This window comes from Scleropages formosus, chromosome 24, assembly GCF_900964775.1.
Source record: "Scleropages formosus chromosome 24, fSclFor1.1, whole genome shotgun sequence".
Lineage (NCBI taxonomy): Eukaryota > Metazoa > Chordata > Actinopteri > Osteoglossiformes > Osteoglossidae > Scleropages > Scleropages formosus.
In genome coordinates this window covers 18,373,126-18,397,733 of record NC_041829.1, presented here as the reverse complement: position 1 = coordinate 18,397,733, position 24,608 = coordinate 18,373,126, and the positions used below count along the sequence as shown (strand labels likewise).

Sequence of the window (24,608 nt, the reverse complement as noted above, 5' to 3'; positions counted from 1 at the left end):
ACGTGGACTGAGATATTGTGTGTCAGTGCATTTCTTGTTCCTTGGGGGGGGGGGGGGGGTTGTTGTCCCCGTTCTTATCTCACGTCTGTCCTTAAGCTCTCATTCGAGACTAACCCCAACACACAATTTGACACTTTTTAAAAACTTTTCTTTTTTTTTTTTTTTTTTTTTTTATCTCTACGGGTTTTCTGTCATTGCCACCGTCACGGTGCAAGATCTCTAGGTCATATCACGCACCCTCCCATTATAAATTATAATATAAGCCACTGGAAACAAAAGCCAATACTGAGATAGTGAGAGAAAAGACCAAACGCCACCGGAAACAACTCCATACTTTTCACGACAAAACGCTGAACGTCATCCTGTGCGGCAAAGCGACATCTATTCACAGTACCTTTAGTTAAAAAATAAATAAAATACAAAGGCCTTCAAGTAAACATCAAGAGAAATAAAAACTCTGATCCGTGAGAGGCGTGTTGGTCGGTAGGAGCGTCCTTCAATGTCACCTGAGGTCCAGCACCGTTGTTTTCATGTCCTTCACCACAATGTGCTTACAGATCTGCAGAAAGAGGGAAAAGGTTTTATTTATTTCATTTAATATTTGATTCGAGTTACATCGTTTTAATTAGCATATACTTTGGCAGTAGGCAGAATCACGGCATGAGACAAAGAGGCACAGAACAGACTGGCCTCAGTGGTTCCCCAGACTGTGCCTGTTTCCAACAATGACAACCGGCTGCCTTTAATGGAGGAGACGATAAAAACAGTGAAATTTGCCAGCTTGTCTGAAACTGAACAGGGAAATCATGCAGAAGGACTCCCAGGGCGAAGACCGGTTCCCAATCCAAGGATGTGGTGTGTTTAATTTCTTTGTTTTTTCAGACGTTTGTTTGGATTACGGGGGGGAGGGGGGGGGGGTCACGGGGTCACGGCGGGTTTGGCCGGGTCTTGCTCTCTGATGGGTCTGGGGTTCGAGTCCCGCTTGGGGTGCCTTGTGACGGATTGGTGTCCCACCCTGGGTGCATCCCCTCCCGACCCAGCCCTGCACCCTGCACTGCTGGGTTAGGCTCAGGTCTGCCGCGACCCTGCTCGGGACAAGCGGCTTTATCCAGTGTGTGTGTGTGTGTGTGTGTGTGTGTGTGTGTGTGTGTGTGTGTGTGTGTGTGTGTGTGTGTGTGTGTTTGAACTACTGATTCCACACTTGTCTTAAAGGAGCCACAGCCCCATATTCCATTAAGAGCATTTTCAAAAAAGGCTTTTCTGTTTAAACCCTTAATTTCAGTGTGTCTTTCTTGTGTCCAGCTGGGCACCTCCTCTCTTTAAATCGGCTCCAACGTGTCAACTCTCATATGTTGATAGTGCAGTGTTAAATGCAACATAGCTGTTGCTATACCAGATGGAGTGTTACGGTGGGGTGGCACAACGAGTAGCGCTGCTGTCCCATAGCACCTGGGTGGTGCGAGAGGACATGGGTTTGATCCCCTGCTCAGTCTGTGTGGAGTTTGCATGTTCTCCCCGTGTCTGCGTGGGTTTCCTCTGGGTGCTCTGGTTTCCTCCCACACTCCAAAGACATGCTGTTCAGGTGGACTGATGACTCCCACAGTGTTTGAGTGACAGAGAGAGTGTGTTCCACTGATTTATGGATTAGTGATCCAGTGTAAGTAGTGTATCTAGCAGTGTAAGTCACCGCGGTGAATAAAGTGTGTGGGCTGGTAACGCTACATAGAGTTCATTGGAAGTTGCTTTGGAGAAAAGAGTCTGCTAAATAAATAAATGTAAATATGGTTATAATTACCAGAAGGTGTTTGCATGTGTGGGCATACAGCCCTTCAGTTTCAGAATGAATTTGCCCCCGCCCCCCCCCATCCTAACCCACACACACAGCGGAAGAGCAGAGGCCCATTCTGCCGGCAGCAACAATCACCAGGTGGGGTCACTGCTGGGCACTCACGCTGAACAGTGGGGGGTCCTTCGAGTGGGGGTGAAAGCCCTTCATCCGGCAGTTGCCCACCTCTCCCATGCCAGAGCTGGTCAGTCTAAAGACACCGGTACTACAAAACAAAGAGAAACACCCAGTCTTGAGTAAACAGTCAACTGGTTGTGTAGCGAAGCAAAGTAACAGACAAATAATGGCTAGGATCATAGAGAATATCGGTGGTGTTCGTAGCTCGGGTAGATGGTTAAGGTGTTCGATTGTTCGCCGAGCTTGCCATTTAGGTTGCAAGGTCACATGAAACCAACCAATCACGTCCAAGCTTCAGGCAATCCCACCCATCAAACCATATATAAATGAGGACGCATCCAACACAAATCACACAACTCGCACGCTGATGATGTCACCTCGACTGGTGACGAAACGTTTTGCAACCTAAACGCCAAGCTCGGCGAACAATCGAACACCTCAAATAACGGCTACTTTTCTTCGATTGCACCGGAGCAGGAATATCGGTGGAATTTTCTGGAACATTCTGTCATACAAGTACAGCCATAGAAGGTTAACGTTTCTGTATTACATATAGTGACAACAATAAGGCAGTTGGTTTAAAAATAACGGGCTGCTGAAATTTCTCTGTGCCTGTGCTGCACATATGGGGGGCGCGCGTGTGTGTGTGTGTGTGTGTGCGTGTGCGAAAACGGACAGACCGTCGCACCGGAACACTCACTCGTTGTGTTTGGGAGAGCAGACGATGGCGATGGCCTCGGGCAGCATCAGCTGGTAAGAGCAGTGCGTGTGAAGATCCACGCTGGATAAGAAGGCCGTCTGGGTCGGGTGCGTCTGTGGGCACAGCGCTGTTGTAATTACGGGGCCCCGAGTTATGAAAACATCTCCCAGATCTGCACGGTGATCGCTTCAGCCGGGCCCACGCAGCCTTACGGTTTAACGGCGGAAGACGGACGTGGCCCAAGATGGGCTTCGCTGAAAAACCCGAATTCCCGAAAAGCGCCTGACCACGGAGAAGCTCCTGCCTTCCCGGAAAAATCCGATGGTTTTCGGACCCTAACAGCTGTCTTTGTCGTGCTGCTCATTGTCTGGAACCACTGTTCTGAGAAAGAGTGATTCACGGGGCTGCAGCGTTTCTGTCTTTAACATTACGGAGAAAACAAGGTCAAGCGCTGCATACGAAAAACGGGGGAGTCGAAGGAGCTGGCAGTAATGGAACGGTAAATAGAGGTTGCGGTTAAAACGACAGCTTCCGGGCTATTTCCAGCCTGGGGGAGTCGGCTGCTCACGCACATCAGAACCTCCCCCCGGGCTGCGAAGGGTCGCGGGGACGGGAGTGAAAGAAACGCGCTCACGTGGATCCAGCCCAGAGTGAGCAGGTCGTGCTGGTCCTGGAAGCTGAAGAGCTCCTCCACGTTCTCCATGTCGCAGTAGTCGGGGCCGGCAGACTGCTTGGGCACGATCACGTGGGTCAGGACAAACTCGTTGTGCGTCTGAAAGGTCAAAGGGTCCGGATGAAATCTCCGGCAGGGGTTTTTGGGGGCGCCCCCACTCAACCCCACTCTCCAACAGGGGATCTTCCGCTATGAGAAGCAACCCTCCGCTCACATCTAAATAAAACCACGTACAATTTGTAACACACGTTGCGCATTCCTCGGAAATGAAGCAAAGACCAAAAACATTATTAATCCGTCCGCACCAACAACAACATACACATTCAGGAGCCTCTGCCCTCCTGGGCTACGCTGTACAGGTGGTCCTCGATTTAGGATGGGGTTACGTTCCCCGAAACTCATCACAAGTCGAAAATATCGCAAGTCGAAAATGCATTTAACACACCTAATACACACTTGTGCGTGACAGACCGGGAGAAGCGGATCGCTGCCCCTGCCCAGCATCACGAGAGTATCGCACTGCATATCGCTTTCCCAGGAAAAATCTAAATTCAAAATTCAAAGTAGGGTTTCTACTGAATGTCTATCCCCAGCTCGCCATCGTAGAGTCAAAAAAATCGCAAGTCAAACCATTGTGAGTTGGGGACTATCTGGGTTAGGGTTAGGGTCACAGTTGGGGTTAGGTAGTATTAGCATTAGGGTTAGGTAGGGTTAGGGTTGAACAAGTCGAACCATCGTAAGTCAGAGATTGTCTGGGTTAGGGTTAAGTAGGGTTAGGGTTAGGGTTAGCTAGGGTTAGGGTTAGGTAGTGTTAGCATTAGGGTTAGGTAGTGTTAGGGTTGAACAAGTCGAACCATCATAAGTCGGGGGCCATCTGGGTTGGGGTTACGTAGGGTTAGGGTTAGGTAGTGTTAGCATTAGGGTTAGGTAGGGTTAGGGTCGAACAAGTCGAACCATCGTAAGTCGGGGTCCGTCTGTACACTATTCCAAAAAATTAAATATTCCTCAGATCCGATGCACAAATTTTCAAAGGATTTTCTCCCCGCGAACGCGGTGTGCGTGTCGGTAAGAGAAACGCGCTCACCAGTTTTCCGCAGAGGACCCCGCACGTCTCGATCCCTCTGGCCGTGTTGCCGTCGGCCAGGAGGAGGAACTTGTACGTCAGGTCTCTGGGGATGACAACCCGCCTGAGGCCATCGACGCGCTGGTCTGTGAGGACACGCAAAGAACACGTGTGATTTCCTGTTTTCCGTGACACCCCCCGTGGTAGACACCGCACAGGACCTCCTAGGGTTCGGCAAGTGCCGTTCGCTCAGAGCCGAGCACTGCCCGCCACGAACACAGGTTTCTCAGCAGAGGAGGGTATAGAAGCGGTTTACCGTGTCCTTCTTCGGTTCATATCTTCGGACTGTGGGAGGAAAGCCACGCAAACATGGGGAAAAAAACACACAAACTCTGAACAGGCTAAGCCAGAACCCAGCCCTGCTGCACCAGCATGCCGCTGGACAACACTGCCAAATATGAGCTCTCCATAAGCCTCCCGTTCAAGCATCCATCCTTCCACCGGCGTCAGCTAAATGAATACGGGTAGGAGGAAGCCTCATGTACGGCAGTTTTATGAACATCACGCAGACAGAACCGAGGCTGGACTCGAACCCACGACCGGATGCTACGTACAACGGTGCAGGTGAGCGGAGGCGAGAGCCACTCACTCTGTACCGCACCCAGCGTCAGGGCCGGTTTGTTCGCGGGGGCTGGTGGCTTGTTGCTGTTCGGGTCGAGGGCGACGTGGTTTTTCGGGGGCCGGGCGAGACACGAGCCGTCCGTCTGCTCCGGCACCTTGGGGCCGGCGCCATCCTTGCGGCTCGCCATCTCCTGCCTGCGCAGCTGGTCCTCGAAATAGCGGAACTGCTCGGACTCGATCTGCATCCTGCGCAGCTGTGCCACACGTTCGCGCTCCTCCTGCAGCAGGGAGAGCCTCTGCAGCTGCTCGTTGCAGCTCTCTGCAGCCTGACTCTGCACACAAACAAAGCAAATACAATAAACAACACGGACAAAAGGGAACATTATCCCAGAAACACATTTAAGTCAATCTGCCGTATGCAGCGACGACTCCTCTTTATGTGGCCAGTGTTCGGGATTATGCTCTAAACCGATGCGCTTCTACTCTTACGGAAATGTACCATTAATAAGCAGCGGCAGTGGCCTCGGCGAACGAAAGCTCCTGGGACCGGAAGTCGGTTCATGCATTGATTTGCTGGGAACTGCGAGTTATTTTCACCCCCAAGTCACAATCAATAAAAGTTTAAAAATACAAATATCCCTCGACTTATTTAGGGGTTAGCTCCTGTAAAAGTCTAGGATACAGCTGTAAGGAATAAAATGTACTTTGTAAAATGTTACTACCTTTGAGCGACATTAAACGTAAAGCCTTTAAAATGAGTCATTTAAACTGAATGGAAGTATATATATTGTCTCTGTACTAGCAGGGGCGTGCTGGTGCAGCGGGTTTGGCTGGGTCCTGCTCTTTGGTGGGTCTGGGGTTCGAGTCCTGCTTGGGGTGCCTTGCGAGAGACTGGCGTCCCGTCCTGGGTGTGTTCCCTCCCCCTCTAGCCTTGCACCCTGTGTTGCTGGGTTAGGCTCCGACTCACTGCGACCCTGCTCAGGAAAAGCGGCTTCAGCCAGTGTGTGTGTGTGTGTGTGTGTGTGTGTGTGTGTGTGTGTGTGTGTGTGTGTCTATACTCCCATTTGGTGCCAACCTGATTGATTCATTCCATAAACATGCAGAATTCCTCCACTTGCTACACAAGAGATGAGCTGTATATAAGCACAGTTTGCAATCACTCTGCTACAGACACCAATTGTGGAAAGTAGTTGAGTAGAGAAAACACAATTAAAAATGAAACAGGACAGTTGTCACATTTTGTAATACAACAGTTTGCATCATGAGGAGCCTGGGTAATATGATGTAGTTTAGCATCATTTCAAGCTTAGGCTTAAATAGTAAGAGTGCAGGCAGTCCTCGGGTTACGAACGTCTGACTTACGAACAACCCGTAGTTACGAACCACCTCCCCGTAAAGCCTACTATATTAAAAATTCGAGTTACAAACAATGATTCGTAATAACAAACGGCGCTACTTCGCAACACGCATCGAAACATTGTGCCTCTACAGCGGTTTGTCGGCTCGTGAGCCCGAGGAAGGACAAAGACTTTGTCCGTCGAGGCGTCGGACCACGGTGCTGTTAACGGCGTCTCGTGCGCGTTACCGTATTTGGCTTTAACGGGTTTTGTTTTTACCGTCCTAACCATGGCACTGAAGTGTAAATGTGATGCAAGCGATGGTGATGCATCAAAGAAAAGGAAAACGATCACGACTGAAACTAAAGTAGATATAATAAAGCGATCGGAAAAAGGTGAAACGCCAACAAACATCAGAAAAGTGAACGTTAAAGTTTCTTCAATGTTTTTACACACACACTCTCTCTCTTCCTCTCCTTTCTCTCTGTTATAAATATTGTAGTTACATTTATTATTATTGTGATTGTTATTATTGTTATCATTATTATCATTACAGCATTAAAATGTATCATTATTATTAGTGTATTGTTACATCAAAGATGTTAAACATGTTTTAATGTATCCAAATTGTTTTTTTAATGTTTTTTTATGCATAGAAAGGTACGCTATACTATATACTATGACAAACATTTGACAAACTGACGTTAGATACCCACCGTACCCAACTGTGCCGACTGACGAAGAAATTCGACTTAAAGACAGACTTGGGAACGGAACTCGTTCGTAATCCGCGGACTGTCGGTAATGCGGTAGGTATGGCGTCGGCCCTCGATTTCACCCAGCCGGCGGAAGCTCGGCCGACACTTCCGAGTTCCTACCTGACTCTTGAGATATTCCATGTGCTCCTTGTTGTACTTCTCATGGAGGAGCTTCTTTAACTGGTCCTTCCTAGGAAATGCCACATCCTGCAATTTCTAGGGAAGGTCAAAGACATTGCGAGAACAGTGACCACGACAAGCTCTGCTACCGAGCGAAATTGTCTCGTCTTCCACTTGAATTCAGAGCCATTTCGAATGACGGCATCAACGACAGAAAGGATAAACCCCCCAAAGCCGAGAAGAAACGTATCCGCCCCAGCTGGTCTTCGTGCATCGGGAAAAAAGTGAAAACCTTTCAAAAGAATTTTTAATGACGTCGAGCCTGTTCGTAAAGGCGTATCTTATTTGATACGATGGTGTGACAAAACGTCTCTACCATACCGCCTGACCCCCGTGCGAGATTTTAGATCGAGTTGTGACAAGCGTCACTAAGTCGGCGTCACGCTGCCGCGTCGGAGAAAAGAGACCGACCCTCATCCTCCCCCATCCCACTGTGAACGGACGCGCTAATTTGGCGTGATGTTAATCCGACTTGCGCAGGGCTAAGCGTCTGGGCCGTACCTTCATTATAACCTGCTTCTCTGGAACGCTGAACTGCTGGTAGTCGCGATGGCTGGGCAGCTTCTCCACGAACAGGCTGGAAAGGAGAAGCAGACGCTCAGGTGGGAACAAACGCATACAAGTTAAAGGCAACATATGTTTCTTGATGCTCTTCTCCAGAGTGACTTCTAATGTTAAATTACTTACAATGATTTACTTATTTATAGGGCAAGTACCGTAATCAAGGACACAACAGCAATGGGTGGATGCAAACCGGGTCCTTCATTTACATTTATAGCAGGCTTTTCTCCAAAGTGACTTCCAATGAACTCTATGTAGTGTTATGAGCTCACACACCTTATTCACCACAGTAACTTACACTGCTAGATACACTACTTACACTGGGTCACTCATCCATACATCAGTGGAACACACACACACACACTCTCTCTCTCAGTCACTCACACACTATGGGGGACCCTGAACAGCATGTCTTTGGAGTGTGGGAGGAAACCAGAGCACCCAGATGAAACCCATACAGACACAGGGAGAATATGCAAACTACACACAGTCTGAGTGGGGATCGAACCCACATCCTCTCACACCACCCAGGCACTGTAAGACAGTGGACAGTTAGATAGAGCCAGTGCCTTCAACTCGAACTCAATGGCTCTATCTAACCAACACACTACCTGCTGCCTTACACTGCGCCTTAAAAAAACCGATGTCATCAGCGTCAAAAAAATTTACCACCTATTTTTTAAATGTCAAGGTTCTCATGTGTATTACTACCCATCGTTTCCATTCGCACACATCACCGTCCGCCAAAATACGCAAAAGCCGAGAAGAGCAGCATCAGCGGCGGCGCAGCCGTCGGGAAGCTCACGTGATGAACTTGTTGTAGAGCACGAAGGCGTTCTCCAGGCTGCCCTCCTCCAGGTACACGGCCGCCATGCGCTCCATCTCGACGCCCGAGCGGAAGTAGCGGCGCGGCGCGATGTCCTCGTTGATCTCCACGCTGCAGCCCATCTTGGTGAGGGCTCGCACCCGTTCCACCGCCGACAGGCTGACGTCAGTGTGGTCCGGCTCTGCCGCCAGCTTCTTCTGCGCACAGGATCCCGGATGGAGGGGGGGGGGGGGGGGGGGGGGTTATGCTGTGGCCACAATAGCCCCACCTACCCTGTTTCCACCCTCCAACCCCCAGAGGTGAAAAGGGATTAGGAGTAAAGGGGGGGCTGCACACCGGGCCGCAATTGGAGAGGGTCCTACTGAGACACTGCTGCTCATGACAGCAGAACAAGGAGAAAAATTCTTTGATTTAAAATACGGAGCATCTCAGAGCCCATCGGGGAGCACTTCCAAGTGTGGCACGGCAGCGGCTGTACGGAAGTTGGGGGGGGGTGGTCCATTTTTGTAGCCCTTTCATAGAAAGGGCAGTGCAGTGAGGAGGGCTCGCATCTACACCCCCCATGCCAACCCCCTCCCCTCCTCTTGCAGTGTAAAGAAGAGAGGGATGTGAATGACAAGCTGGTCGCTCTGGGAATGCTAATTGGTCTGAGTCAGAGGAAGCCCGGGGGGTGGGGGGGAGGGGGCCACGCACCAGCGAGCTGAAGCTGAAGCTCTGGTCCATGCTGTCCCTGGGCTGCAGCGCGGGGGGGTCCGATCTTCCCAACGCATCCATCTGTCATCTCCCAAGATGATGCCGCACCGAGGGCCAAGGCGATACAATCCAGTGCGAACTAACGGCTCTGTGCTGTTGCCTTGGAAGGAGGAAAAAAAAAAAGAAAAATCCATGGGTCAATACTCCCACAAGCGTCGGGGTGCATCTCGCAAAGAAACGGACCCATTAATGCTCCGCCCCGCCCATTCTTGGCACGCTAATTTACATCGTCTATAAATGTTCGCAGGCACAAGATTCTGATGCTCTAACTGCAAACCATCCATGGCCAGTCGCACTCAGAAAACGGGATAAAAAACACAACGTTTCATAGGTGCAAAAATATCGCTGATGATACCTGTTTTTCCAAGCCATGCTTTAAATCTTAAGGTGGATCCACTTCGGCGTTAGCGATTTGCAAGTATAACACAAAAATGGACCTTTAAGGGCAACTGAATGCAATATGCTTAAATTAATAAATCAAAACTCTAAATCGACAGCCACAGACGATACTTCACCCCAGACAACGGGAGATCTTGCTCACTGGAGCGCTCCACAGACAATAGGGGCTTTTAATAAGGGTTAAGTTCGCTGATATGAGCTGCAATTTTAAAATGTTGCTGTTGCTATGACAGCTGGCAACTGGTAACCAAGCAGTAAAATATGATGACTCATCATTTTTTGTTACCCAGATGAAAAAAAGCAATACAAGCTATGACCATCACATTTAAATTCGCCCGGGCCCTGCCAATGCCATTTCATTATTTGCTTTTGAAACTACTTTATTTCATGAAATACGGCAGCAGAGTGAAAAAACACCTTTCGCGGCAGACAATGACATCCGCACATGTGCTGCCATGGCAACCGCGTTGTTAGGAGGATAAAGACGGCATTCGAAAGCAACTTCGGGCTAATGCGACACTGCCTTTTAATACTTAAGGAATCATTCTGCGGCGGGACTTTGCAGACGGACTTGAAGTGGCAGTAATTCTGAGTCTTTGTTTAAATAATTTATATGATGTTTAAATAATGAAGTTGAACAAATTCTGCCAGGGCGGCATAAACAGCCCTCATGAGACCTCTCAGAACTACAAACTGCATTTCATACTGGAGATACAACCCACTGGTGAATACACACACGCGCACACACACACGCACACACAAACACACACACACACACACACACACACACACACACAGGTATGTACAGTATCACTAAATAAAAGTAACAAGCGCAAAGAGAGAAGGATCCATGGAGGTTCAGGATTACGAAGCTCATCTCCAATGTGACCAAAACCAATCGAGCACCGGTGCAGGTGACAGCGATCAGGTCCCGCGTTACCATTCCAGCGCCTGAGTCACAGACAATATCACCGCCACCCCACCTGTATCCCACAAGGATGCACTCAAGGGACATTACGAAATTACACTATACGTGGTGCCAAAGTACCGCGTTATTTACCGATAATGGAAAAGCACAGATGATCCAGAAAAAAATCCTGGTCCACATGATAGGAGATTAGACGAGAGCATCGAGACGGGTAGTTGAGACCCTGCAAATATTAACACACGACAAAGAAAAAAAAAGACATACACTTCCGAGATTCACGTTGAAACTGAATGAGCGACTAGCCCAACGAGGTGTAGAATTCAACCGGACGCTTTATGTAAAGATGCTATTACTAGAAGGAGAAATTGTAACTCACACACACACACACACATTTTCAGAACCGCTTGTCCCTTACGGGGTCACGGGGAACCGGAGCCTACCCGGCAACACAGGGCGTAAGGCCGGAGGGGGAAGGGGACACACCCAGGACGGGACGCCAGTCCGCCGCAAGGCACCCCAAGCGGGACTTGAACCCCAGACCCACCGGAGAGCAGGACTGCGGGCCAACCCACTGCGCCACCGCACCCCCCATTGAAATTGTAACTCTGTATCTGCTATTTCGTTGTTTTTTTTGTTTTGTTTTGTTTTGTTTTTTCCTGACCAACTGCTCTTGAAAAATGTAATAACTTGATATCGGCCCAGCAGATGATACAGTGGCCAGAGCCGCTGCCTTTCTTTCAAAGGTCCGGGATCAATTCCTGCTCCTGCTGTGACAGCCTTGAACAGCTGCTTTCCCAAAAAATTACTCTGGTAAAACTTCCCAGCTGTACAAATGAATGAAACCAGCTTAGAGAATCAAGACCAAGTAATAACAACGAGAAGAAATAGGGTTTAATATTACTAATAATAAGAGCAGGTAAGCAGTCAGTTGACACTGATTTACACACTAAGTAGAACAGCAATTCTCTATTAATTTTATCCCTGTATGACATCATATTTACATTTTTTCATTTAGCTGATGCTTTTCTCCAGAGCAATGTACAACACTGAGTTACTTACAGTTATTTACCCATTTACACAGCTGGGTAATTTTTACTGGAGCAATTTTAGGATAAGTACTTCGGTCAAGGGCACTACAGCTAGAGGCAAGGATCAAACCTACGACCTTTTGATGCAAAGGAAGCAGCTCTAGCTACTACGCTATCAGCTGTCCCTATAGTACTGCACCTACTGTATTTGGCCACAACGATTCAAAATATTGACTATTCATGCGCAGAATGATCTCTGATTTACACAATTTACAGTATTCTATTCTATTGAGTCTAGGTTCTAGAAACTGACTGTAAATCACAGATCCAGGGGGGCACAGTGGCGCAGCGGGTTTGACCGGGTCCTGCTTTCCGGTGGGTCTGGGGTTCGAGTCCTGCTCGGGATGCCCTGCGATGGACTGCCGTCCCGTCCTGGGTGTGTCCCCTCCCCCTCCAGCCTCGCGACCCCGCTTGGGACAAATGGCTTCAGACAGTGTGTGTCATTGATCCAGGAATGAAACAATGGGTTCATGTGTGCTGTGACACACCTTCAAGCTGCCAAAGAACACCCAGAAAGTAAACGTGAGAAAGGCGGCGGCGGTCGACGTCACGCGGCGCAAACGCACCTGCAGACGACAGGACAGGACGGCGAGGCGACATACCGGCGTGGCCTTCGCACCTTTTCTGGTTACGGGAGAGGTGTCAATGGATGGATTTAAAGCGCTCCTTTTCGTCGTACAAAATAACAGCGAGATGCAAGCAGACGGACTTCGGCGCCGCCATCTGCTACTTGACTCTCCGTTGAAGGAGTGTGCAAAGTGAGGTCAAACATGAACACACTCCTCCGCTCCAAACAAGCACAGCAGGAAGCTGCACACCCTTACGAAGCATACCGCGGTACACTTACCACAGCTTCGTCTCTAGTTACGTGTACCCGTGCTTCTCTCCTGATTTGGCTTTTGTTACTTATTTCTCATTGCCTATTATTATGTGGGCCCAGGATCACATAATAATTTTGAATTATGTGCAATATACTTCCAGCACTTGTATAAAGAATTTGAATGCTATGCATTTGAATGTTATGTGCAAATAGAAACAAATAAGTTGCAAATTATGACAAATATTCAAATGTCCAAAAATCGGAAATTGAGCACCTTAGTATTTGAGGGTTACAGGTTCTGGAAACTGTGGTGGTGAAATGCTGCGGGTAACATTCCATCAGAGAGCTTTATTAGCTATATTAATAATGAGCTAATAATAATGAGCTAATAATGAGCAAGATAAACAAGCAAAGGTGCCACGTGATGCAGGAAAACAGGGGCACCGAGACCTGCGTTGAAGGACATTTTGCTTTTACCTGCAGGCAAAGTGTGTATCACCCCCGATTTACACTCATGAGCATCATATGTGTTTGCTATAAATTAATTTTTCAATCAAACATGCAGGAGAGTATTATACCTTTCATATGCTTTTCTCTAAAGCAACTTATAACACACACACACAGTCTGAAACCACTTGCCCCAAGTGGGGTCATGGCAAACCAGAGTCTAGCCTGGCAACACAGGGCATGGGGCCAAAGGAGGAGGGGACACAAGCCAGTCCGCCACAAGGCATCCCAAGTGGGACTCGAACCCCAGACCCACCAGAGAGCAGTACCCGGTCAAACCCACGCTGCACGCCGCCCCCCAACACAACTTATAACTATCTATCTATTTACACAGCTGGGAAATTTTACTGGAGCAGTTTTTTTCAGGGTAAGTACCTTTCTCAAGGGTACTACAGCTGGAGGTGGGATTCGAACCTGCAACCTTTGGGGCTAACAATTAGCTCTAACCACTATGCTACCAGCTGTCACTTGGTAGTGTGGTTATAGGAGTCAGGCGTGTACAGCGCTGCATGAAAGTATGCGAAGCCCTTGTGCTCCTTAGTTTTACCATAAAACAGTTATTTAATGAGAACCAGTGTTTCTCATGTGACATAACAGGTGTGTGATGAGCAATTCCATATGTTGCTTTAGCGGAAATCGTGAGTGTAGTAGAAACACACAAGTAGCGCAGAAGTGAAAATAAGTGAAGCCCAAGTTAATCTGGTTAAAGAGAGTAGGTAAGTAGGGTCAGGGTGGTAAATCATAGTCATACCTTCATTTTATACGCTTCTTTTAATATTTTAGACCAGAATAATGACCGTCCCTACAGGGTTCACACACTTTCAAGCAGCACTGTGTTCAAGCATCTGGTTCTGCAGGTTGGCAGAAATGCATTCAGTGAAGAAGCCAGTTGCTGTCCACCCATCTCAGATATTCAGCCAGTTTAGATGTTCTGCTGAATTGGCTAAATGTTTGGTCAAGTGGATGTCTTTGACCCTGCTGTCCAACACGGATCCACAGAAGCAGCCAGTGAACGGTGATCGACTCAGTGGCGGGGGGAGGGGGGGTCCCCACACCTACAGTGGATATGTTTAAAGAAACATGGTCTCGTGGTGTGAACCAAACAGCTGGTAGCGTAGTAGTCGGAACTGCTGCTTTTGGACCCAAAGGTTGCAGGTTTGAATCCCACCTCCAGCTGCAGTACCCTTGAGCAAGGTACCGAAGTGCTGAACTGCTCCAGCAAAAGCACCCGGCTGTACAAATAGGCAAATAATCATAGGAAGTTTAACACCGTAAGCTGCTGGGGGGAAAAGTACCAACTAAACGTAAACACACTTTCGCCGTGAAGTGATCACCTCTCGCTTCCCGGTCCAACCGGTCGGTCATAAGGAAAGTTCTACATTTGTAGGACAAACATGGCTTCAAGAGCAGCTCGTGCACAAGACACTCCTACTGTTGATAGGGCCCATTATGAAAATATGTGCGTCCACAATAGTGCATTGATAAGAGACGGGAAATATTAGACATGAGGGATAAAAGGTGTAAAGCAATATGTTTAAAAAAAGGGTGAAAGGTAGGAACCTGGATTTGAGGAGCACCGAGCCGCAGGGAAGGTCCACAAAGCAGCAGGTGAGCGGAGCAGTAAAGGTGTCATCTGAACACCACAGTGATTTAAAATAAAATAAATAGAAATCATAAAAGTTCACTTTGCAGTTTTACCATTTTTATGTCTCATGTATTGAATTTTAAATTTCGCAGCCATATTAACATGATGTAAATATGTGACCCCCCTATGTCACACTGCGCACATGGCTGTGGAAAAGTGTCGCGAGGCAGAAGGACACGCTGCACCCCCTCCCCCCACCCCCACAGACGGCAAAAGTTAATTTTACCAACAAGTGTGAAGAACAAATGCAAACGAGGGAGAAAAAGGGCGCTTTTTTGGTGGCAGAAATAACGGGATCGCGCGCTGCTGGGGGGCGCCTCACTTCGCGGCGCGCGCGTACCGTGGTGTTTCACCGCAATCGGCCGCAGACAGACACACAGTGTCACTTTGTTTACTTTATCGCACCTGTGACACTTTGTCGCGAGGCGCGCACGCGGCCTCCAGAACACGCCGCTTCTCGGATTTTATTTATATTTATTTTCTTTTTTTCTTTTTTTTGGGGACTCGACCCCACTGACTGACTCTCTCTGTCTGTCACGAGGCGGGCTGCGTTCCGGCTTCAACCCCGAAAGTGAAACGCGCTTCGTTCTGCTTCGAAAAAGTGACTTTCGGTCGCGAGGCGCCGCGCGAGCCGAGAAACAGGTTTCGTACCGCATTCCTGCCCCCAGAAACGAGGTTTAAACGTGGTCGTGCTCTTCGTGCGCGAGCCTCGGAACACGGGCTCGGATCAACTGTGAATAGGAATCGCCCCGATCGTTTTAAAAGTGTGTGTGCGTGCGCGTGTGTGTGTGTGCGTGCGTGTGTGTGTGAGAACACCGGACCGGTCCGATGGACTGCAAATCTAACAGTGCGACGAGAATTCATTCCAGACGCGGGTCCAGCATCCTTGATTTTGAATCCCTCGTACGTACATGATGATCCCCCCACAAGCGCACCACGGTACCGTACACGGATTTGCTTCGATTCACTATTCGACTGTGAAACGTTGTTTCCATCCGAGCGGCTCTCAAACTACAAATATTACAATAAAAAGCAGCTTTCGGAACAGGCAACGATCGCGGCAAATATGTTGTTTTTTTTTTTCTAAAGAAAATGCCAGACGTTGTGCTGATGGAGAGACGATCAGAGAGCCTTACCGATACCGGTGGTCCACCTGAGCGCGCGCCTCGTACCGTGCCCCGCATCCCTGCTCGTCACGTGCAGCACATGCTAGAATCCAGTGCAAAAAAAAAAAAAAAAAAAAAAAATAAGGGGGGAGGGACCGGGGGGCGGGGGTTGTGTGTGTATATGTGTGTATGTGTGTGTGTGTGTGTCACTGTGTGTGTGGGGGGGGGGCGGTCTAACGAGCCTCAATAAAAAGGCCGCGCGGCGCGTTCTCTTTTGTGCGCTCGTCACGGACACAATCATGTGTCGAGTTAAAATGGCTGAACGGTGTGTGTCGGAGCCACGAGCCCTGCACGAGGAGGGAGGCAGATCAGCCCGGGGGCGGGGGTGCCTTCCAGGCAGGGGGATGTGTCCAGGGCGGAGGGGGGTAGACCCACAGATTTACCCCCCCCATCATCAGCACTGTCATCTTCACAGGCCCCCCCTGCCCCCCTCGGACTGTTCCACATTCTCTCACACGGCCCCCCCACAGCGCAGCCACCGGCACGGCGAATAAAACACAGAGACGCAGCTGATAAGAACATTTTAATATAAGCGGCGGCGCGCGAGAGCCGCTCTTCCTCCTCCTCCTCCTCCTTCCACTCGTGGTCACGTTTACCGCGTGGCCCGTGCAGTCCTGTTGTACCGCTCGTATTCGCGTTGTCCTGCGCTCGTGGTGCCGCAACATTCACGGGAGGACGGAAATAAAACACAGGTTCCGCCAAGAGCGCGGCCCAGAGCGCGACGGCGCGACGGATTTGCTCAAAACGCGGAACGAACAGCGGAGCGACGCGCTGTCGCGTGAGCGTCTCCTGCGCGCCGCTAGAGGGCGCGCGACCCATGCGCTCAACTTCACGTGGACACGGCGCCCGTCGCGGTGTTAATAGAAACACTCAATATAAACACACACATTTGTTACGCATGTTGTGTTATTATGTATATATTCATTTGTTATTGTGTAGCAGGCACATAGTATATTTTTATTCACTGTATATATATGTCTGCTACATAATAAATTAATATACTCCACTCAAATGTAATATATTTACATTTATTCATTTCAGACGCTTTTGTCCGAAAGCGACGTACATCTCAGCAAAAGTACAATTTATGCATTACATTAAGAGGAGGAGACATAGCTGCAGACATGAAAGTCTCAAGCAAACCTAGTTTGTTACCTTCCAGTTGCTGCACAGATGTTCATTGTTCAAGTAGGTGCATAAAACACACACACACACACACACACACACACACACACACACACACACACACTTTCAGAACCGCTTGTCCCATACGGGGTGGCGGGGAACCAGAGCCTACCCGGTGACACAGGGCGTAAGGCCGGAGGGGGAGGGGACATACCCAGGACGGGACGCCAGTCCATCGCAAGGCACCCCAAGCGGGACTCGAACCCCAGACCCACCGGAAAGCAGGACTGTGGTCCAACCCACTGCGCCACTGCACCCCTGCATAAAACACAGGATAGACAAATTCTCACCTACCAATTTTTTTTTCTTTGAATATTATAAGATACACAAGCAAGCAAATACAATGCCAGAGTAGTGGCTGAATAAAGGCTGTATCTGGGGATGCTATGAAGTTACGATCTGTGAACAATTACACCGTAAATGAGCTGGAGAGATCTTGGGCGAAGTGGGTCTGGAAAAGGTGAGTTTTCAGACCCTTCTTGAATGTAGACAAAGTTTCTGCAGTTCTGAGTGACAGGGGAAGGTAATATATACTGTATATAAATATAAATATACAGTGGGTTGGACCAGGTCCTGCTCTCCGGTGGGTCTGGGGTTCAAGTCCCGCTTGGGGTACCTTGCAGTGGACTGGTGTCCCGTCCTGGGTGTGACCCCTCCCCCTCCAGCCTTACACCCTATGTTGCTGGGCTAGGCTCCGGCTCCCCGCAACCCCATACGGGAAAAGCACACACACACACACACACACACACACACACACACACACACACACACATTTTCTGACTCGCTTGTCCCATACGGGGCCGCGGGGAGCCAGAGCCTAACCCGGCAACACAGGGCATAAGGCCGGAGGGGGAGGGGACACACCCAGGACAGAATGCCAGTCCATCACAAGGCACCCCAAACGGGACTCGAACCCCAGACCCACCGGAGAGCAGGACCCGGTCCAACCCACTGCACCACCACGCCCCCGTGTGTGTATATACATAATAAATTAATATACTCCACTCAAATATAATATACAACGTATACTGTATATATTATACACCTCAAAATTAACTTACAGTAATAAGTAATCAAATTGAACCCATGACCTCTAGCATATGGTCTTATAGTTGTATTTTCTTTACATGTAAAGAAGCACATAAACCATTTTGGGCTTCTTTATATTTTTTATATTAACACACCAAGGATAACACCTCGTCTTCTAGCAACACTCTCACATTTAGGTCTTAAATCACTTTCTTGGTGGCCTGGCTGCATAAGTAATAACTCTTCATACAATCTAATAACATTTACATTGAACACCATATGTGGTTACGGGGTAATCAAATATATGTATATAGTATGTTAATCTTGGTATTTGAATATTCAAAGCTTTTTTTCCCGCTATTATGTACATTTATGTGGTCTCCGCAAGGTTGTGGACGGAAAAGGGAAAAGTAACACTGGTCTGGGTGAGCCGGAGGGGTTTGGATCTGGATGCTGGGCCTACGGGCCTACGGGTCCGCTCAAAGTCGTTTATCCTGAAGTGGCCTTTCGATGACGGCGCTTTCTGTGAGGAAGAACAGAATAAGAGCAGCACGGCGTGCGTTTGAGCCTCTCACAAAGCCCACGACATCTTCTCGTGCGTGAAGATGCAGAACGTTCCAGTCCCTCATTTACAGCATCATGGGCCCCTAAGGGCTTTTCTGCCTAGATGGGCTTCTTCCAGCAGAAACACTTTCCACAAGAGGCACACAGACATTATGATTTTTAAAATTTTTTTTTTTTTGGGGCTGCATTGGCAGTGATTGAGTTTTCAGAGTCCTCCCTTTCAAAATGACCTTTAGAAATCATTTGCGTTGCACAACTTGTCAGTCTCCCCTTATGGATGCAGCCCCCAGCAGCAACACGACAAAAGCCATTACCGTCAAGGAGAAATAAGGCCCAGTCCCTCCCTGTATGAAATGTTTGACCATTGCCTGGTCCATCTTGTTGATCAGGTGTCACAGAGCTTGTCCTGGTGTTTAATATTTATGTCAGCTGATTTTTAGTTTATTCTATTTGGTAACAATTTAGCTGAAAACATAGTGCACCTTAATCCATACCACATTCGTACCGTTACGAACACACTTTGTCTAGAATTTGAATAAATGGCATTCGCAATGCTTATTATTATTTCATTTGTTATTGGTGGATGATTTCTCAGCGTACAGTAAGGAAAGGCATTTCTCTCATCCTTTTTCACTGATTATTAATTTTTCAGATTTTGTGCTGAGGTCTATTTTTACAATAAAACCTCTTTGGTATTTATTATGTATATTTATTCATTTAGCAAATGCTTTTCTCTAAAGCAACTTATAACGTTAAGCTACTTTACAATTATTTACCCATTTAAATGGATTATTTTTTACTGCTGCAATTTCAGGGCAAGTACAGCTAGAGGTGAGATTTGAACCTGTGACCTTTAGGTCCAAAGGCAGCAGCTCTAACCACAACACTACCAGCCACCCACATTCATCTATTAAATTAATGTTTAAAACATTAAAAAACATTTCTTCTAAATCATGTAAAGGCTGTTTTTATTCCACTAATATATATTGTATATCCTGAATAATAGAATGGCAGGTTGAATTTCCTTCAGGCTTCACAACTTGTCATGTCATTTTGAATGGAACTGACATGTAATAAATTAATATGATATGTGGGTCTGTTCAGCAACTAGTCAGCGTTAAGTTCTAGTTGTTTTTAAACCCTTATCCGGCCAGTTTTGTTACCTCTGCCGCAGCACTCAAGGTGCGGAGCGGCGCGGTGATTGATGGTACACGGATGCAGTCGGTTGGGTTTGTGATCTCGATGGAGTCGCTTCGCAGATGTAACTTAGGCAACAGCTTCCTTTGTAATCCGTGGCACATTCGGTAAGAGCAGGGGAAGCGACACTTACAAGCACGAACGTGGCAATAGGGGCAAAAATGTTGTAAGACAGGAATTTACTCATTCGTGCTCTCAAGTTTCAACCAACTCCGTTCCTTTTCCACCCCAACTTCGGCCCAAAGACCTTCCTGCGACGACAAGCTGGAGAACCTGATTTTTCCTTTTAGATGAGATCACCTGGTGGTGGTGGGAGGAGGGGGTTGCACCACATCCATCACCTACCTGCAGGAACATGTGCGCCCAGGTGGTTGTGCAAGCTCCTGGTTCAGCTTAATGAGCAAACGTGTGACCTCTGCGTGATGTCAGTTCCCAGAACACACCTTCTTATGGGCTCAGAGCTGAGTGTTTCTCAGACGAATGAGCAAAGAGAGCTTTGGAGCTGATCTCTAACACTGCGTTGGCAGAGCTACGCTGAACCGGGACGGAAAGCATGGGTATTCTATATTCAGAGGTAGGCCTCTGGCGTCTCCGAAATTCTGCTTTTTAATTATTACAGTTGCGAGCTTAAAAAGTAGTGTGATTAGTAGCACATATGTTGAATTTGGAGTTTATTTTGAAGCGTGGGACACTTTAGACGTGTCTTCTCACCGGCACAACTAGAGATACATTCAAATTTTTTTTTTTTTCTTTTCCTTTTTAAAATCATTGATCGATCCATTTCCTCATTTTTAATTTGGAGCACAGAAAAGCACGTGAGGGTAACTGTCCGCTTTTGTGTTTGATGAGGAAATGGTGTTTCTCATCATACTGCAGTCAATTAGTCATGTGACTTAAAAGTGGCATCAATCCAATTGATTGACAAGTTAGATTGGGAACAGGGTGCTGTATACTTTGTTTTGCCACTGTTTATATACACCGTAGTATAGAGTATAAAAATTTAAGTGTAGTGAATCTGTAAAATTTAGAAGCCTATTCTCAGGGCAGGGTGGTTCATGCAATGTTAAGGGAGGGTAATGTAGCAATTATCGAAATCAAACATTTTAATTGAAATATGTTTGGTGCAGAGTGGATTTTTGTTGTTAAAGAAGTGATATTTTATTTTTCTGCACTGTAGTCGCATTGGAAAGCTGGGAAGATCTCGCTCTTTTCAGTGTAAATCTTGGGCTTTTTAGTGGAACGTCTGCGGTTAGTTGCGGTGTCGAAAGTGATTTGTGAAGCGTGTTACGACGCTCGCGTTGGCCAAGAGTGGAAGTGATGTTTAAATCATAGGCTTTGTTTTTGGGTTCGCGCATCTAGGGCGAATCATCGAGCGGCGGAGTTCAGTAGGTTCAGTAGAACCTGTTGCTTTTGCATCTAGTCTTCAGCCCCCCAAAAAAAAATCAGTTGGATTTTTTTTTTCCTTATCATCCATGTCCCTTTTAATGCTTAACTGCAACACTATCCAACTAGTGTTTGTAATTATTTAATTCTTATTTACTTTTTGTATCTATCCTACTCTTGTGTTTGAACACTCACACAAATAAATAACATGTTTACTATCAGCTGTTTGTTTGTCTGTAAATACTGGAGGCACCTAGAACCACAGCAAATTCCTCGTGTGCGTCGGCCAATAAAACTCATTCTTATCTTTATGTTTTTCCATCGGTGTTTTTCAAGTTGACTGAGAATATTAAACATGGATGGAGGGAAGGAGTCCAAGTCTTGGGTGGGACCCTGATGATCTTCCATGAAGGTTAAGCGCTTGAATTGGTGCAGTAAAATATGTAGCTTTATAAGCAAGTAAAGCTTTAATGACCTTTGAATAAAAGCTAACTTGAATTATTTTGAGAAAATTCCTATCAACCTTATAGGAACTTTTGAGGAGACTGACAGTCTTATAGGAGCAGCTTTACAGTGGTTTACTGCTCTATACAGCAGGGTAAGGCTACTGTATGAGCTGAGGGTGAGCACCTTGACCACAGGGACTACAGCAGCTCTGGGATTCAAACCGAGACCATTCGGGTATCCAGACACCGCACCGCTTTGGTGATCCATAAATGATGTCAGTACCCCTGCTGCCCGTCTCCAGCCCATCTGCCAGGCTGCCTACGATGATGACCTCCATCAGGTGGTTCGACTGGTGAAAACGGATGCCAGAAATCTAAATGTTCAAGACGAGCTGTTCGGAGACACGCCGATCATAGCTGCCTGCAGGCGGGGAAATGTCCAAACGGTTACGTACCTTCTCCAGCAAAATGCAGATGTATCAATACGGAACAAGGTATGGCGCCATTAACGCGAACGTCTCGAGCACGCTGTTGAAATTGAAACGTGCGTGTCGGACACGGCACGTTATTTATGTGTTTATGTATGGTACGGTGGTCAACAATGTAAGCTGCTTTGGAGAAAAGTGTCAGGTAAATGTGGGGTTTAGATGTGGTATCTTAAAAAGGTTAAAAATGATTGGGTGGCAAAGCCAGTAGTGCTGCTGTCTCACAGAGCCTGAGTGGTGTGAGAGGACGTGGGTTCGATCCCTGCTCGGTCTGTGTGGCGTTTGCATGTTCTCCCCGTATCTGCGTGAGTTTCCTCCGGGTGCTCTGGTTTCCTCCCACACTCCAAAGACATGCCGCTCAAGTTCCCCCATAGTGTTTGAGTGAGAGAGAGAGAGTGTGTGTCCACTGATGTATGAATGAGTGACCCAGTGTAAGTCACCGCGGTGAATAAGGTGTGTGGGCTGACAACACTAGAGTTCGTTAGAAGTCACTTCGGAGAAAAGCGTCTGCTAAACAAATGTAAATGTTTAAGTGAGAGAGACAACCACACACTGATCCTGAGAGCGTAAGGAGAACAGCACCAGTACACCACTAGCCAGGATGCTGGGACACCAGTAAAGACCTGCGGTTCTGACTCATTTTCCATCTACAGAAGCAAAGGACCTGTTTGCATTATGCTGCACGGAGAACGTTTTCCTTTCTGGACTACCTGATGATTGTAATTCTGATGCCCATCTTACTGATAGGATACCTCATAATGGTATGGTTGTTTCAACTCTTGGGTTTTTTTTTTTTGCATGTACTTCTATTGTCTTGCAAGAAATCGCTTCCACGCTAGATTCAAGCAGGCCTCGGTACACTGCACCTCCCGCTTTCTGCAGTTTATAAACAGATGGAGTGAATTGCGCTCATTTGACAAATTTCTTTTGAACAGGTGGAAAAGACAAAGAGGAACGCAAACCTGATGAAGCTTATTTTGAACTCAAACGTGGAGATCAATGCTGTGGACTGTGTGAGTATTTCGGGGAGTTGCATCCAGTTCCAGGTTGAGTGAAACTGACAGCCTCCTTCGATGCAGTTAATCCTGTATAAAATCCAGGTTACAAACTGCACAGTTAAAACTGTCAGGATGTTTATTTTTTATATTTAAAATGAATGAATAATGGGATCTGACCTGCAATAGAGAACTATGTAGCACCAAAAGGGCAGCAAGTAATGGTTATAGCTGCCACTTCCCAGTTGGAAAGATCTGGGTTCGAATGCCACCCTGATCAAAGTACTTACCCTGAACTGATGCAGTAGAAAAGACTCACTTGAATTAAAAAGGTAAATAACTAAGTAGCTTAACCCTGTAAGTTGCTTTGGAGAAACACATAATTTAAATAAAATCTTTCTTGGAAAAATATTTGCTCAAGTAACGCATGGTATCTGTATGCTGAAATGACGCTGTGAGTTGGTTTTTTTTTTTTTTTTTTTTTTTTTTTTTTTTGGGACGGACAGAAAGGAAACACTGCACTTCATTATGCCTGTCAGCGAAAGAGCGACCACCTTGTTTCGCTGCTGCTGGACAAAAACGCTGACATTTCTATCACAAATGCGGTAAGTCTTGTGCAAAAAAGGAAAGCTGCAGTATAAAGGTACATGCGTATTCTTACATGAGCCGCTGCATTTTCAGGATAACGAGACCCCGCTGGATATTGCCCGAAGACTGAAATTTAAAAATATTGTCACCATTCTGAAAAAATCGGACTGAATAATGGGCAACGGTAGACAAATGGAGACCGCCATCGCCATGGTAACACCGTTGCATGAGAACACCTTCAAGTCAGCGGCTGTAAACCGTCATCCTGCCAGTCGACCGAATATTCTGGCTTTCGTTCCATCTCTCATCAGAGGATTGCAATTAAGGAAATGATTGTTCTGAAATGCAAAAAAAGCAGAAACGACAAGTGTTCTTGTGAACAGCACAGGGACAATTAGGCCGAAAAAGAAGCGAAGGTGTCAGATTTTGTCTCGAGGAATGAACGCAGACTCTACCAGGACGAGGGATCACATCTGTTGCTATAACTGGTAAAAGTAAAATTCACTGTGTTCACGTTTTGCAGGATGAGCCTTGCTTTGCAATCAGGGCTTTTACCCACCCCCCCCAGTATTTTACATGCTTCTTGGGACCTGGTTGATTCACTGATCTGTGGAATCTCACACACCATATTTAATGCACTTGTACATTTTATTATTATGGTAACAGCCCAAAATGGTGTGTAGTTGCCACCTTTATTTATTACATTGATTAACAGAAGGTGAGGCCTTTGGTTGAAAGGAAAGGCAGC

At 47.2% G+C, this 24,608-nt stretch overlaps 2 protein-coding genes across 3 annotated transcripts; one reads left to right on the top strand and one right to left on the bottom strand.

Moving 5' to 3' along the window:
* Positions 1-427: 427 nt before the first annotated feature.
* On the bottom strand, positions 428-16,040 carry stambpl1 (STAM binding protein-like 1). The gene is made up of 11 exons (XM_029248568.1): positions 15,959-16,040; positions 9,376-9,535; positions 8,662-8,879; positions 7,797-7,872; positions 7,236-7,331; positions 5,049-5,352; positions 4,421-4,545; positions 3,298-3,435; positions 2,664-2,776; positions 1,952-2,051; positions 428-559 (listed from the first exon to the last, which is right to left on the bottom strand). Exons 2-11 carry the CDS (start codon positions 9,454-9,456, stop codon positions 503-505), a joined length of 1,308 nt encoding a protein of 435 aa, XP_029104401.1. The 5' UTR covers positions 9,457-9,535; positions 15,959-16,040; the 3' UTR covers positions 428-502.
* Positions 16,041-20,367: 4,327 nt separating this feature from the next.
* Positions 20,368-24,601, top strand: ankrd22 (ankyrin repeat domain 22). Of its 2 annotated transcripts, XM_018761234.2 has the most exons (6): positions 20,368-20,537; positions 22,095-22,286; positions 22,931-23,038; positions 23,213-23,290; positions 23,779-23,877; positions 23,954-24,601. In XM_018761234.2, the coding sequence occupies exons 1-6, from the start codon at positions 20,517-20,519 to the stop codon at positions 24,029-24,031; spliced, it is 576 nt and encodes a 191-aa protein (XP_018616750.1). In that variant the 5' UTR covers positions 20,368-20,516; the 3' UTR covers positions 24,032-24,601. The 2 variants fall into 2 exon arrangements, with proteins under 2 accessions (XP_018616750.1, XP_018616751.1); XM_018761235.2 differs by lacking the exon at positions 22,931-23,038 and having other exon boundaries at positions 20,374-20,537.
* The last annotated feature ends 7 nt before the right edge of the window (positions 24,602-24,608 follow it).

Coding starts and splice junctions, on each gene's coding strand:
- ankrd22 (XM_018761234.2), top strand. CDS start 20,517: ATGGGTATTCTATATTCAGAG. Junction 23,291..23,778: donor AGATCAATGCTGTGGACTGT/GTGAGTATTTCG, acceptor TGGGACGGACAG/AAAGGAAACACTGCACTTCA. Junction 23,878..23,953: donor ACATTTCTATCACAAATGCG/GTAAGTCTTGTG, acceptor CTGCATTTTCAG/GATAACGAGACCCCGCTGGA.
- stambpl1 (XM_029248568.1), bottom strand. CDS start 9,456: ATGGATGCGTTGGGAAGATCGGACCCCCCCGCGCTGCAGCCCAGGGAC. Junction 7,332..7,796: donor AGAAGCAGGTTATAATGAAG/GTACGGCCCAGA, acceptor GACCTTCCCTAG/AAATTGCAGGATGTGGCATT. Junction 4,546..5,048: donor GACGCTGGGTGCGGTACAGA/GTGAGTGGCTCT, acceptor GTGTCCTCACAG/ACCAGCGCGTCGATGGCCTC.